The following is a 16,670-nucleotide window of genomic DNA, read 5'->3' on the forward strand; positions in this document are numbered from 1 at the left end:
TACTATTCTCTCGAATTAGCTACTGAAGTATTACAAATTATCAGTTGCTTTTTGTAGTTTGTTAAGATTGACAATGCAGATAAAGTTGAATTAATATTTTTGTGCTTTCATAAAACGCCTGATATTTTTTTTTTCTTCTTCCAGTTTCACAGTAATGTGGAATCCAATTAATGTTATCAGTTTAGCAATGATGAAATATGAAGAATATTGTTTCCAGCCAAAATCACTTCTCCTGAGGATGTACATGTGTGTCATTTGTTAGTTTATTTCCTTGACATTCATTCAAATGATATTGACATTTTGTTTGAAATTGTGGATACATTAGGAGAAATAGGAAATAACTTTGATGTGATTGTGATTCATATGAAGCCAGTTGTGCCAATAACAGTTATGAAGAATACCTTTCAAGCCTAAAAAGACACACACTGAAACTGCTTTCAGTGACAAAGAAAAGGCAGTGTAATATTAGTTAAATGAAAGAGGAGGAAAACACTAAGTTACGCAGTGCGCAAAGGCATTTTCGTTTTGTACAATTTGAGTGTGAACTGTTCAAATGGAAGAATGAATTACATTAAGAAAGAAATATGCTCCAAGCAGAAACCCGAAACCATCTGAATGAAAAACTGTTCAAACGATTTAAAACAGCTCGTGAGAGACTATGCACCATTACAAATAGGGATCTAAGAGACTGGGCCCTCCAAATTACAGCCAACATGAACATTTCTTATTTCAAGGCTTCGTTGAACTGACCACGCATGTTTAAGAAATCTTACAGAATAGGAAGTCGCTAAATTACAAAGTTTACATCACGTAAACGTGTACAGCAGCTGCCACTGAGAGACAGTGCTATAGAGAAATTCATAGTTGACAAAGATGAACTGCTGTTAATAATGCTGATGAATCAGGTTTCATGAAAGAACTGCGTGCACACCACACATTATCATTTCAGGGTGCAGGGTGCAGGGTGAGGGATAAATAAATGAATAAAACAAATAGAGTTGGCTGCCCAATCAATGAATGCAATGACACCTTCACATACAATAATGCCAGTGATAAGTATGAGTCGTTTACTGTTTCCACAGCTGTATATCCCTCAAACAATGGCAAGGCAAATCAGGACCACAAATAAAAAATGGAGTGTTTAGTTGCAAATATCTTTTAATCAACGAATCAAAATCTGGAAAAATGGGAAAGAATAATTATCTAAACATATTCCTATCAGCTGCAGAAACTAATAAATTGCTTTTGTTGGATTCATCGTCTGGATGTAATGACACCTCTGTTTTTGTGCAGGATGACAAAAAAAAAAAATCTGTAGATGTAGTGTGGAGTTCATCTGGAACTGCTAGTGTGATTCAACCTCTCGATAAAGAATTTTTTTATCAGTGGAAAGCACTTTTCTGGAAATAATCAGACAACATAATTTCTGCTACGTCTCTCTTACTTCAGGTTTATGAGCGGAACAGTATTCTTAAGCTCCAGTCATATGTGCATTACCAGTTTGCTTCACCATGCTTCACGAATTTGATGAAGTACACACAGTATGCAGCACAATATGCAGAACAACAAACATTTCTGACTCCATCCCAGTTCTGTCTAAATAAAATTAGGTTACTGCAAAGTGCCTGACTTCTTCAATTCTTCCTTTGTCCAGTGTGCCTGGTGCAAGAATAATGTTTGATTTTGTCATTCAATACACACTTCGCATTTTTGTGACACTAGAGGGAATAAGCAAAGAACTGTTTAACTGATATCAAATATACAACATTCAGACATTGTAATAAGGAATGGCCTACAGGTATTGTTATAAAACACTTTACTGCAGGACATATTTCATTTCAACACAGAAGTCATGTGACATCAAGCGCTGCCATGATTTTTTTTTCTGTACCAGCCACTTTTATCAGATACATGGGCAAGAACTGAAGTGTCAATATGAAGTTATTCAAAAAATTGTTTGTATAGTTTAAGCCAGTTTTTCAGAGCAGCAAAAAAGCTAACAAGCACAAGCAAAAGATAATTCTGCCTGGTGTAGCAATAGGCCTCTTGCAGGTCTTTCAATTGGAGGTCACTGCAGCTACTTATGTGTCCCTAACCTTCCCCCATTAGCTAATTGGAAAATGGAGACCTGCAGTTTAACGGGAAATCCAGAGCATGTCTTTTGTGGCCACTACAACATCTGTGAGAATTGAATACTCAGTTAAAAATCATAGTGAAAAAGTTGCAGTCTAATCCGGATTACATCCTGTGTTATCTGGATTACTAAGTGTGTGTTTTCTTTGCCACTAGACCATTTTTGTTTTAGAAAAACAGAGGAAAGAAAATAACCATTAGACCTTACATGCATAGTGGAAATGCTAGCTGTGTCACTTCTTGAGGTGATGCTCGACACTGGTAATTAGTGTTCTGTTTATGAATATCCTCTCAATGGTAATGGGAAGCCAGGGAAAAATGACAGCCAACATACAAGGAAAATTTTGTACCAGTTCTAAGGGGAGGTGAAGATGCAATTCCATGTTAAGTGCATGATCTCCACACGTCACACTTCCATACAAATTGACACAAATTCTTCCTTCCCTGTGCCATTTTACATACTCCGTCAAGAACAGTGCACTCTCCAAGCAAAATGATCCTCACTGAATAGCAAAGTTTTGCACTGTGGCTCTAACAAGATAGATTTTTATCCTGTGTGTTGTATATTACCTCCAAAAAACTAAAAACAAAGTGTTCATAGTCAATGTTCGCTACCTCGTGTTCTGTTCCATTTCCTGTAGTATAAATGATTCTACCCATATACAAGTGAACGGTAGTATATTTTCTGCAAATGCTCATTCGCACATGTTCACTTCCATTCATTCCATTGTAAACCAGTCTTTAGGGGCTGCACGAGTGATTTGCGAGTTGCACTCTAGGCAGGCAGGGCTGTACAAACTGCAGTTATAAACTGTTCTTTGTGCAGCATAAATCTGTAACTTCAACATTTTTACTAAATGCTTGTGGTGCCTCTTAACAGTGAAAATTTTGGCAGTACATTTCTTTCGTTGTCTTTTTCCCATGTAAAAAATGTCAAGGTAGGTTTCGACATGTCTCAATGGACCATTCCCTTGTTAGATGTAATTCAGCAGATGGGAGCTAACCGTTACCTTCTGTTATGGTATATGATAATGAATACCACAGTGATCTCTGAACAGGTACACCTTGAACTATTTTTGTGGCAGAATTAGAACATAGATCCATCATATGGAAATATTGCAGACCAGCAATTGAAGTGCAGAAAAAAGAAGAAATGAATTTATATATGGCTATCAATCATATAGCGATCATCAAATTGAAAAACCTGCTGCCTTTCCATGTTGTCAACTGTCAATGTGCATGGACTAAGCTGGCCAGAGTGGCCGAGCGGTTCTAGGTGCTACAGTCTGGAACCACATGACCGCTACGGTCACACGTTTGAATCAGAGAAACTATCAGTGAACAGCAACCTGAAAAGTCCTTTACAAATTTCTATCTAGTGCTGTTGTGTTTCCTGTTTACAAATGTGCTGCCGAAGTCGCGTGCACATTTCTTTTGTTTTCTTCCAGTGTAAAAAATTTCAGGGTACGTTTCAACATGTCTTATGGTATCATTCCCTTGTAAGTGGGACTTAGTTGTACAAAGCCAGTGAGCATACTACTTGTGTGGGTGAATATGGTACTCATGTAAGATCAGATGCCCATCATTTGTGTGTTTACAAAAATTGGTTCTGTGTTTGATGTTCTGAAACCAGGTGGTAACTATTGTGGTACAGTATGTTAAATTTGTGTGTTCCTTTAAGATTTGAAAGGGAGTGCAGTAAGTAACTGGTGTGCTCTTGTGATTTAAATTAATCTGTGGTGTCTCCGGCACAGAGTGTCCTATCTTTAACACCTTTCTTCTTTTGACTAATATGTCTTGTGTGAACTTTTGGTGCATAAGATGTGGAACTGTCATAATTGTTATAGGTACAAGTGATCAATAAATGTATATTTTAGATTGAAGTGAGTTACCTCTCAACTAGTCTTCCGTGATAACCACAAATCCGTATATATTATACCCCTGGGTGAAATATTGCCACAAACTTCACTTTGTTTCAAAGTAGGTGAGCTGATTGACTGTAGTTAAGTTTATTATGTTGTCTTGTGATTGAATTTAATCAATTACAGAGGAGTTAATTCCCCAGTAGCAGCTAAGGGAACCCAGAACCTAAAAATGATGAAATTTTGGGTTTTCAGTTTATTGAAATAAAATACTACAGATCTTCCTCTTTAAAATGACAGATTAATCTTACCTGTAGCTCAACTCCAAGTATTGAAAATATTTTCAATAATGTGCTGTAGACAGCATTTCGCGTCATTGAATTTCCATGGATACATTTTCATTGAAAACATCGTTTTTCAAAACTTCCAGTCTTTCCAAAGACTTTATATTATGTTGGCAACACGATTTGATAGGCAATTGTTTTGTCTACAATACACAGTCATTGGATACTGTTGTTTACATTGAGCATTTGGCGGTTACTGCACGATTTGTGTTGTATTTCTATTGCGTAACTGCAACTTATCAAATATGCCTCAATTTAGTAACAGAGTTTACAAGAGGAAGAAGCCTCCTCCGAGGTACACTATTGGAAATGTGACAATTTCTCCGACCTCGGGAAATGATTCTGAAAATAGTGAGGTTATTCATGAAGTGAAATCTACTCCTGTCTCTAGCAAAAGCAAGAAGTTGCATGGATCAACTGAAAAAATACTGCAGTTTATTGGAAAAGTGTGGTGAGGATAATGTGAACGAAATAATTAACATTTCATTGCTCTCAAAGGTGAATGAGAGTTCAGTACTGTGTAAGGAATGTTGCAAATTGAGTATGTCAATAAATATCAAGTGACACACAGGACTTATTGTACTAGTTGTCATTACAGTGTTTCATTTTGGAACTCAGAATATGTTGAAATAGGCCAAGGTGAAACTGATAGTGAGAAAAGCAAGTACTATTGTGTAAATATTAAATGTGTTTATGCTCCAAGGTCAGTTGATAAAGGATACTCTGCTGGTCAAATATTTTGTGGTGTAATAAATCTTCCACCACCACCACCACCACCACCACCACCACCACCACCACCACCACCACCACCACCACCACCGTACATAGCAGAAATGCAGGCACACTTCACATAATGGGGTAATAACGGCAACAAGTGCTGATACTACAAAAGTTATAGATGTTGTAATTAAATCCAAGCACTGTAGGTGTCCTAAGAGAGTGAAGGATGAGCATGCAGAAATCTGTCAAAGGAATTACAGTGGGTCTAGTGGGGCCATGTAAGTTTCTGGTGTGAAAGACAGTCGCTCTCTTCTGTGGTACAAGGTCAGATACCTACAGTTCCTGGGTGATGGTGATTCGAAGTCTTTTGCTGCTGTGTCTGAGCTGAAACCTTATGGAAACTATTTTACCATTACTAAACAGGAGTGTATAGGTCACATTCAGAAACGTATGGGAACAAGGCTGCATCGACTGAAGACCACAATGAAAGGCAAAGTACTTAGTGATAGAAAACTTTTGCGTGGAGCTAAAACATTGACCGATGAGGTAATCAACAGATTGCAGAGAGACTATGGACTGGTAATAAGATAAAATACTCACAGTGTTGAAGCAATGGAAAAGGCTGTAATGGCACTTTACTACCACACCTTATCGACTGACAAGGAACAACTACATGGACTATGCCCACAGGGACCCAGTTCCTGATGCAAGCACAACAAATATCAGGGATCTGAACGTGTATACAAGCATCATCACAGTCTACCAGAAACTGTCATGAAGGCTACAAAACTAATTTTCAGAGATCTTTCTGCAACTGAACTTTTGAAGGAATGTCTCCATGGACGTACACAAAATCAAAATGAGAGTGTGAATAATGTAATTTGGACCAGAATCCCAAAAAATGTGTTTGTGGAAACTCATACTCTTCATTTTGGAGTATATGATGTCATTGCTATGTACAACAAAGGTAACATTATAAAGTGAAATGTGCTGCAGAAGTTGGATGTGATGCCCGGAAAGTACATGGCGAGTGCAATGATGTCGATAGACAATGAGAGGAAATGGGATGCTGAAAGGGAAGAAAAGGAGAGTGAGAGGCAAGCCAGACAAGGAATGAAAGGTGTGAAAAGAAGGCTAGATGGGGAGTTGTCTAATGACAGTGAAAACCCCTCTTATGATGCTGGACTCCACTAAAATGTTAGTGAAACTTTGAAACACTTTTTCCACAAGTTCATTTTTTTGCCATATAAGGAACATTTTCTACTAAACTATTAGAGAGAAGGACTTTAAAGTTTCAAGGAATGTAAACAGTGCCAATATACACCTCATATCCTAGGCTTTTTGTGATACGTAATTGATAACAGATTTTATTTCAAAGATACTATGCCAAAAAATGTGACAACTATTTTCAGTAACAAAATAATTAATATTTTCCCAAAAGACAGCAATAAATTAAAATCCATATGGTACATGGTATTAAATATATGTAATATTATACTGTAAAAGTTTCATCATTCTGGTGTTAATAGTTCATAAGTAAATGTTCCTTACATTTAACATTGGAGGTATAGGATGTTCCGGGTCCCCTTAAAAGTATTGGCTTATAATATGTCGAAATGTGTGCAACTGGGCCAGAGTTGATTAGTGAAAAAGGCGCAGCCGTGGTAACTTTTCTTAAATTACATGTAAATGTTTCAAATTGATATGATATGTTTCAGAATTTATTTTTTGCTTTGGAGCTGTGTAACCTTGTTGTTTCATTACACCTGTCTGAACATGGTGAGATTGCCTGTTGAGACCTGTGGCAAATTTAAATAGTTTTTGTACCAGTTTCTAAACAGAGTTTTTCAGGATGAATCTAACTTCCTTTTTCAGCTATTGCTATGCTGTTTTCATTTAGCTCTTGTTATTGGAATTTTTATCAGTTACTAGTTTTGAACTGATTGAACTCTGAGGCACAGAGATCCTTTTAGGAGACTATATTTTGATGTTGCAGTGTGATTTACTTGTTAGTGATTCAGTAATGACCTTATGAGTGCTTAATTTAACAATCACATGTGCTCAGGTTACCAGCATGTGCCTTATATAGATTTAGTCATGAAAAATAAACAGCAACATTTTAATTTCCTGGCAGATAAAAACTGTGTGCCAGACCAAGACTCGAACTCGAGACCTTTGCCTTTCACAGGCAAGTGCTCTACCACTCCGCTGCACAGTTGAAAATCTCATTCTGGAAACATCCCCAGGCTGTGGCTAGGCCATGTCTCTGCAATATCCTTTCTTTCAGGTGTGCTAGTTCTGCAAGGTTCGCAGGAGAGCTTCTGTTAAGTTTGGAAGGTAGGAGATGAGGTACTGGCAGAAGTAAAGCTGTGAGGACAGGGCGTGAGCTGTGCTTGGGTGGCTCAGTTGGTAGAGCACTTGTCCATGAAAGGCAAAGGTCCTGAGTTAAAGTCTCGGTCCAGCACACAGTTTTGATCTGCCAGGAAGTTTCATATCAGTGCACCCTCTGCTACAGAGTGAAAATCTCATTCTGGAAGCAACATTTTATTTTGTTGTGTGCGTGCGTATCTCCCATAATACTGAAATGGTAAGGATGTAAAGGCCAAGATGAAGATGCATTTCAACATATTCCAGTTGAACGTGGCAAACAAACTAACTTTTGTGCAAGGTAGTCTCTACCACACACTATGCAGCAGTTTGACGATTGCATATGAAGACCTGGATATCCAATAAATTAAAACTGCATGTCCGTGCAGTTCTAGAGATCACAAATGGAGCAAGTATGAGTGATGTTAGGACTGCTTACTTAAAACATCAAGGCACTGCTGCTACATCAATGCAAATGTGTTTGCACATTCCTGCTGTAGTTTTGCGAGTAAGAGGAGTCTGAGAACTACAGTGCTGCAGTCGCCTCATACTCATTGGCTTGTTCCCACTTACTGTTAGTGCAGGAGATGAGTACACGATCTTGCTGCTGTGAAGTGGAACCAACTGGAGGAAATGACCAATTGTCAGGATCCAATGGCATTTAAGGAAGCTGTCTTATGGGACTGTGGAGGATGTAAATAAAAAATTAATTGATGGGAAATATGCAATTGCAAAAGTGTTCCATTAGAGGTGGAGTGATATCTTCAGTATGTTTACACTATAGTCCATGCTTCACACAGAAACATACAAATGTTGTCAAATGTAAACAAAATGGTTTTATTCTTGTTTATTTCACCTCCACTATGGGAAAATATATGTGGTGCATCAAATGAAAACTGGGCACAGAGCAACATCACTATTATACTTGCGCCACAAAAGAGTGTGTTATTTATGTATTTATTTTGTGATGCCAACTTGTCTTTTTGGGCTAGCTGTGAGTTGTGTTGCTTATCATTTATTTCTGTAATTTATTTTAATAATTAATCACCATTTAGAAATTACAGTTCACCCTCATGTCATGCGTTCTGTTACTGTCTTTACAGATCAGTAATACCTATAAACATGTCAATATAATTGTTAGGCATTCTCTGAATACGTATTAAATATTAAAATAAATCTACAGCAGTCTTCAGAAGTTTTACCTAAATAAATGTATGTATCAAAAGGATAATAATCAGAGTTGAGCAATCATTGTTATACTGGTATTCAAATCACTTCTGTCATTTAGGTAGGTCAAACATCTTGCGACATTTCAGCTTGCACTAGAGAATGGCTATACAGATGAAAAAATGATTGTGAAATAAATTAACATTACTTTCCAGTTTAACAGTGGAAATTTATTTCAAAATTATTGTGTAACTAGTGGGAATGCTGTGAGTCTGCAGTTATACTCACTATCTGGTGTATTCACTCTCCTTCCTGAGTGAATCAAGTCCACCTGTACCTGTCAACAGATTCAGGTGATGATTGGCCTGTGACAGACTCACGAGTCAAATCTACTGTGAAAAGCAGAGAGTGAGTTTGCAGAGGTGGTCACAGGACTTACTGGGGAGTTTAAAGTGAGTATACAGGGCTCATTTCTGATCTTGTGGTGGTGGTGGTTAGTGTTTAACGTCCCATCAACAATGACGTCATTAGAGACATTTCTGATCTCTTGACTATTCTGTCTCTTATTGGCCAAATACAAGAAATTTTGCTACTTGAACCCTTGTAGGAGATCAAATCAAACCTTATGTAGGTTTCAACAATATTATGAAAAGGATAGATTGCTACTCACTGTAAAGATGACATGCTGATTTGCAGCCAGGTGGTAGGGACTAGGTGGCAGGACAACACTGCCACAAACAGTGTCAGGAGGCTGTGGGGAGGGATGGTGCAAACAGTGAGTTGGAAAGGAGTGGAGCAGAGAAGGGGGAAAGACCTGTGGGTGCATTGGCAGATAGTGGGACACAGTGGTGCTGAGGGGACATGAATTGGGAGGAAGTGATACGACAGAGGGGGCAGAACCTTGGGTGGAGGGCTTGGGGACAGTAGGTTGAAGCTGGGATGATGTCAGAGTCTGAGAACTACAAACTGCACAGTTCAGCAAAGCTGGTGATCGAAGGGAGGACCTTAATGGCCAAGGTTTTGAAGCAGCCATTGAAATCAAGTGTGTTACGTTCAACCTCATATTGTGGAACAGGATGGTCAAGTTTGTCCTCTGCCACAGTATAGTGGTGGCCATTCATCCCAGTGGATAGCCACTTGGCAGTCACACTAATATAAAAGGCTAAGCAATTATTGCAGCAGAGCTGGAATATATGACATGACCACTTTCACAGGTACATTACCCACTGATGCAGTGGTATAATTCTGAAACAGGACTAATAGGAAGAGCTGGGTGGGTGTATTGTGCAGGGCTTGCATCTGGTTTTTGCACAAGGATACGATCCTTGTAGCGAGGGGTTGGGATTAGCAGACTCTTAAAGATGGAATAGAATGATGTTGAGCTTGAATAGTTGAGGGAAACCACTTTAGGAGTGGATTGGAACAGCTAAACCACATCCTTCGTCAAGGATTCCCGGACTGGAACAGCTGAACCACATACTTCATCAAGGTTGTGATCATCATGCCCTCAAATACGAGCCATCCTACCCTGTATCATTCCCACCCATCCTAAAGTGGTGTTTCGCCACCCACCCAACCTCCAAACATTGTAGTCCATTGTAATGGAACTCCCAATCCCAATCCCTTGGCACTGGAATCGTATCCCTGGGCAAGACTTGCACAGTCAACCCACCCAGAACACCTCATTCCAGTCCTGTTACACACATATCCAACACCTATCAAAGATTGAGGCACCTTTGCAAACAGAACTGTTATGACATGTTTGCTTTCAATCATTGCATGACTTTTTAAATTTTTGTGACTACCAACCAGTTATTTGCCAGGATGAATGGCCACAGCCAAACTGTGGCCAAGGGCAAAGTGGACCATCTCGTTGTGCAATATGTAGCTGAACATAACACGCTTGACTTCAATGGCTGCTTCACAACTAAGGCCATACAGAACATCGCCTCCACCACAAGCTTTTTGAACTGGGTAGATGGTAGTTCTCCACTCCCAAAATCATCCCAGCCTCAACCTACAGTAACTTACTGTCCCCACACCCTCCACCCAACAATTTCCATCCCTTCTATCATACCTTCTCCCAGTTCATGTCTCCTCACCCTCATTGTATCCCACACTGCCACCATTTCTTTCCCTTTCTCTGCTCCTTTCCTCTTATGCCTATGTTGATATTCTAATCTGGTTTTTTCCATAGGCTTCTCACTTACACTACTCAGCAATAGTTTGAGACATTTGAAGTCAGTTTTTACTTACAGACTTCCATAAGATTGAGATCTCTCACGAAATGCTGATGTGTCCTCTGCAGTTGGCCCAACTGGCAACTGCAATGACGCACCCATTTGATCCTGTTCCATTACCTCTGGATGAGATGTTGGATACTGCTGTGATCCGGATGGGAAGTTTTTTGCTTCATCTGCAGATGTCTCAGAACTGAACCTGGCTGGTAGATCTTCAGTTTCACTGTAGATAAACACAATCCAGTACATTACAAAAGCAGGAAAGAAAACATTGAAAGAGAGCTGGATAGAAATACCTTTACCTTTAAAAATTTGGTACAAAGAGAGGTGTATAGCAGGTACACTACACATTGCTGGAGTGCCCTGAGTGACAGTATGCCTTCTCAGTGACTATTACTGTTACAGAATATCAGATGTGGAAACCTTATGTAGGGATGATTTCTACATCTACACCTACACTCTGAAAGTCATTTTTCAATGTGTGGAGCACTATGTACCACTGTCACTCTCTCCTTTCCTGTGCCTGTCATGTATGGCTCATGGGACGAACAACTGTTAGTAGGTCTCCCTGTGGGCCTTAATTTCTCTGATTTTGTCTTCAGAATCTTTTGTTAAGATGTACATAGAAAGAAGCAATATATTTGTTGACTGTTTCCTTAACTTCAAAAGTAAACTACACATGATGATGAATGCTTCTCTTTTGGCACCTGCCTCTGGAGTTGCTTGACAATCTCTGATGCACACTTTCACCCTTACTAAATGAAACAGGTCTTTTTTGGATCTTCTCTATTTCTTCTATGAATCCTATCTGGTACAGACTCATATTGACAAGCAATATTCATGTACTGATTGAATAAGGGTTTTGTAAGCTATTGCTCTGTAGTCATGTAATCATACAATAAATTGTCTTTCTGTGTATGTATGCACAACATGCTACATTTGTTTCTGTTGAGGGTCAACCACCACTCCCTGAATGAAGTATGTATCCTCTGCATGTCTTCCTGCATTTCGCTACAATTCTCTATCATTGCTACTTCTCTCCATACATCAGGATCATTCGTGAAAAGATTCGTACAACTTCCAGTATTGTTTACTATGTTGTTTTTACATATTGTGCCCAAAATCACTTTTGCATCAGAATACTTGTGTCACTGAAAGAAAAATAATGTGCTGTTTTTACTACATTATTCAACTACTACATGTTTATATCTATCGACTAGTACCGGCATGTGGACATGAAGGGAGTGAGTAACTATAGGCAACATTTTCAAGAAATGAGCACATTGTCTTGAAATTGTGGGTCCTGAATGTGGTTTAATTACTTTTTGAGTAATTACCAAACCAATTTAATGTGTAGGATGTCTGATATTTAGAGAGAAGATATGCTTCTGATAATGTCATGAACACCCTGCAGACTGACAACATACTTACAGTTTATTAATGGCATCAAATTTATGGGAACTCTCCACATGCATGTTTCGAATATAGACAATGTGCACAGTTTTAACAACTATGGAACATAATCCTAGGTTAAAGACTAGAGTAACAGTTTGTAGGACCACGAAAAGCCATGACCACAGACACTGTCACTGATAAACGAGGTGGCAGATGTTAGTCAATTGGTGTGACACTGGAAAGATTCAGCCAGCTTACAAATCAGTTTGTTTGAACAGTTAATGTGTGACCCATCCCAAAATCCCACTGACATATGTGGTATCTATATCAAATGTATTAACTGGGATATTTAACACATACAAAGAAGGATAGTAGTGCTGTGTTGTGTGTTATGGGGAGGTAAGTATTTGGGTGAAGGACCAAAAGGAGAGGGCATTCTACCATTGATGACCTACTGTCTGTAGTGTTCCACAACCAAAATGTGGGGATGACTCATCGCATGAAAGGAACTATGGCTTAGCCTGGTATGGCCAATGTATGGAGACAATATACAACTGGATTCCTCCTGCCAGAAGCAGAAGGAAGAGCACCATGGTGCAGCAGTCTCCTTGAGTAGAGTTTATTGGCTGGAGCACTAGCCCACAAGACAACGTTCCATTTCAAGTGAGCAGAGGTCTCTTGTGCAACTGCAAATATGCTCATGTGTGTCAGCAAAGTGAACAGGCAGTGAGTAAATGCTCTTCTAACCAAATGGTCAGTACTCCCCAGGATACCTACTGTTATAACCTTTAATCACAATAATTGCGTGGATTTTCACACTCTCTCTTAGAAACAATAACTGATCACATGATTACAACTCAGTCTCTCGTATTCGACTGCTGTGCCGTGACATGCGGCCGGTGCCGTTCGTAGCTAGGTGGCGCTCCCGCGCTCGTCTGATTTGCGGAGCGCCTCTATCGCCGTTTGTGCGTACTGTCGTGGCGGCACTGTTAAATGTCGTGGCACTATCACAACACTTTTCCCCCCTTGAAAAAAATAAACACTCACTTCCTTGGAGACATGGACAGCGCAGAGACATCCATGGCCTCTTGTGAGGCCCCGAGGAGATCCCGCGCAGAGACACGCGAGTATGGTCGAAAATGTCCAGGACGGAAGCTCGTGCGAGGAACGTGCCTCCTGGATGAGATGATGGGTGAAAACTCCGGAGCAGCATCCATAGGTGTCATTGACCTGGGAGTGTGCTCCAGCGAGATGGGTCCCGGAGAAGGCGGCGTCGCGACTGGGGCCGGTTCCGGAGTACTTGGAAGCGGCAGCGACGGCGGCTGCATCAACACGGACGGTAGATCGGCAGCAGCGACAGGACTGGCGTCTCGGGCTGGTGGAGGCGAAGGATGGGGCGGTGGCACAGGCGTGGCCACCACTCGTGGGCGCATCTGGTCGTAATGGCGAACAACCGTGCCGTCGCCCGTACGGATTTCACAAAGCCGGCGGCCGCGAAGAGCCTTGACCACCCCTGGAATCCATTTAGGGCGAGATCCATACCCCCGTGCCCACACGTCGGCGCCCACCGAGTATTTTCCCGCACTAGGGGACACAGTACAAGGCCTGACAGGGTGAAGCAGGTGCAGTAGAGTGCGCGGTTGGCGGCCATGCAAGAGTTCAGCAGGGCTGCGATCACCCAGAGGCGTGAAGCGATAAGAACTCAGAAATTGCAGCAGGGCGTCATCTGTGGAAAAATCACTAAGGAATTTTTTCATCTGGCATTTGAAAGTGCGGACAAGGCGCTCGACCTCCCCATTCGATTGCGGATGGAAGGGAGGTGCGGTAACATGATGAATCCCTTGTCCAGTACAAAAATCACGGAAGGCCTGCGAAGAGAACTGAGGGCCATTGTCCGTGACGATCGTGGATGGAAGACCTTCTAGCGCAAAGATTTTGGACAAAGCCAGCGTCGTCGCCGCAGTGGTGGGCGACGGACATCTAACAACAAATGGAAACTTCGAGAAGGCGTCAATCAACAGTAGCCAATAAGTACCGAGGAAGGGGCCAGCAAAGTCGGCGTGCACCCGTTCCCATGGCTGAGCTGGATCAGGCCACGGAGAGGGCATTGTACGAGGTGCCGCCAGTTGTTGAGCACACTGGCCACATGCAGCAACCATATGGGCGATGTCCGAATCAAGTGCCTGCGGGCCAGGGACTTAGTCCGAGAAATACCCCAATGGCCTCCGTGCAACAGTTTGAGAACATCTTTGCGAAGAGAGGCTGGCACCACGACCCGTGGAGATGCGCCATCCGTGGCCAGAAGAACAACACCATCACGAACAGACAGACGAAGGCGCAAGGCATGGTAGTTGCGAAGGGGATCCGATGCCCGGCCCCCGGTCCTGTCTGGCCAACCTCGTTGAACAAAACCGATCACCCGACGCAGGACCGGGTCCCGCGCAGTAGCTGACGCGACCTGCGAACCTGTAAGTGGAAAGCCCTCGACTGCACGACGTTCTTCCTCATCAATGTGGAAACAGAGGAGTTCATCGCGATCGAAAACAGGGTCGGGGCCCATCGGCAATCGCGACAATGCATCCGCGTTTGCGTGCTGGGCCGTGGGGCGATAGTGAATCTCATAATGAAAACGAGACAAGTATAAGGCCCAACGTTGCAGGCGGTGAGCTGCCTTATCCGGAAGTGACGCCGAGGGGCTGAACAGAGAGACCAGCGGTTTGTGGTCGGTGATGATGTGAAACTTAGAACCATACAAAAAAACGCTGAACTTTTTTAGAGCATAAATGATAGCGAGCGCCTCCTTTTCGATTTGAGAGTAACGCCGTTGCGCCTCGTTGAGGGTCTTGGAAGCATAGGCAATGGGTCGTTCCGACCCATCCTCATACCGATGGGCGAGAACAGCCCCTAGGCCATACTGTGACGCGTCAGTCGCCAGAACCAAGTGCTGACCCGGACGGAATGTGGCAAGACAAGGCGCCGACTGCAAATGAGCCTTCAGGCGGACAAAAGCCTGCTCACACCCGTCGGACCAACAGAAGGGGACGTTTTTGCGTAACAGCTGGTGCAGAGGATAAGCTACCGCTGCTGCGGATGGAATGAATTTGTGATAATAAGCAATCTTGCCTAGAAACGCCTGAAGTTCTTTGACCGTAGACGGCCGGGGTAGAGCGTTAATGGCCGCAACGTGCTCACGGAGAGGGCGTATGCCCTCACGGGACAACTGGAAACCAAGATACTCAATGGAGGGTTGGAAGAACTGTGACTTGTCCAGATTGCACCTCAACCCAGCCGAATGCAAAACCCGAAACAGTGAACGTAAATTACGAAGGTGCTCTGCAGTGGAGGCTCCCGTGACAACAATGTCATCCAGATAGTTTATGCAGCCGGGAACGGAAGCCGTGAGCTGTTCCAAAAACCGCTGAAAAATGGCCGGTGCGCTAGCGACGCCAAATGGTAATCGCTGGTACTGATACAACCCACAAGGAGTGTTGATAACGAGAAATTCCTTGGAAGGAGCGTCCAACGGCAACTGATGGTACGCCTCCGATAAGTCAAGTTTGGAAAAGAACTGGCCCCCAGCGAGCTTGGTAAACAACTCCTCAGGACGAGGAAGAGGATAAGTGTCAATGACGCTCTGAGCGTTGACAGTGGCTTTAAAGTCACCACACAATCGCAGACTCCCGTTTGGTTTAGAAACCACCACGATCGGCGATGCCCATTCGCTGGAGGTAACCGGAAGGAGAATCCCTGAAGCTGTTAACCTGTCTAGCTCAGCCTTGACAGGTGCACGCAACGCCACTGGAATAGGGCGTGCCCGGAAAAACTTAGGGCGAGCCGTAGGTTTAAGAGTAATGTGGGCTGCAAAATCCTTGGCACAACCCAGACCAGCAGAGAACACGGACGAAAATTCACAACACAATCCATCAAGCTGTTGATACGGAATGTCCTCAGATATGAGGTGCACATCATCATCAATGGAGAATCCAAACAACTGGAAAGCATCATAACCGAACAGGTTTTCAGTGCCCGCATGATCCACCACATAAAACGTGAGGGGCCGAACAACAGACTTGTAGGCAGTGGAAGCATCAAACTGGCCCATGATAGGAATTTTCTGCTGATTATAAGTCCTCAGATTGCGCGTAACTGGAGACAAAGGAGGGGAGCCCAACGCCAAATACGTGCGGGAATTAATGAGAGTTACTGCAGAGCCAGTGTCCACTTGCATGCGGATGTCTTTATTCAGAACACGAACAGTAACAAACAACTTATTTGTTTGAGAAAGCACACAGTGAACATCCATGTCCGACGCCTCGTCCTCGTCGACAGGAGCTTTATGGGAATGACACACAGAAGCAATGTGGCCTTTTTTCCTACATGAATTACACGTGGCCCAACGTTTTGGACACGCTGCCCTGTCGTGCTGTACGAAACAACGGGGG

The 16,670-nt window shown here is 42.3% G+C and overlaps 1 protein-coding gene across 1 annotated transcript in view; it reads right to left on the minus strand.

The window, feature by feature from the left end:
- Positions 1-16,670, minus strand: part of LOC126278668 (uncharacterized) — a 55,533-nt gene that overhangs the window by 18,352 nt on the left and 20,511 nt on the right. Inside the window, exon 2 of the mRNA XM_049978906.1 lies at positions 10,850-11,056. Coding sequence (XP_049834863.1) covers positions 10,850-10,950 — 101 coding nt within the window. The 5' untranslated portion in view covers positions 10,951-11,056. The remainder of the gene's footprint in view (positions 1-10,849; positions 11,057-16,670) is intronic.

Source organism: Schistocerca gregaria, chromosome 6 (genome assembly GCF_023897955.1).
Source record: "Schistocerca gregaria isolate iqSchGreg1 chromosome 6, iqSchGreg1.2, whole genome shotgun sequence".
Lineage (NCBI taxonomy): Eukaryota > Metazoa > Arthropoda > Insecta > Orthoptera > Acrididae > Schistocerca > Schistocerca gregaria.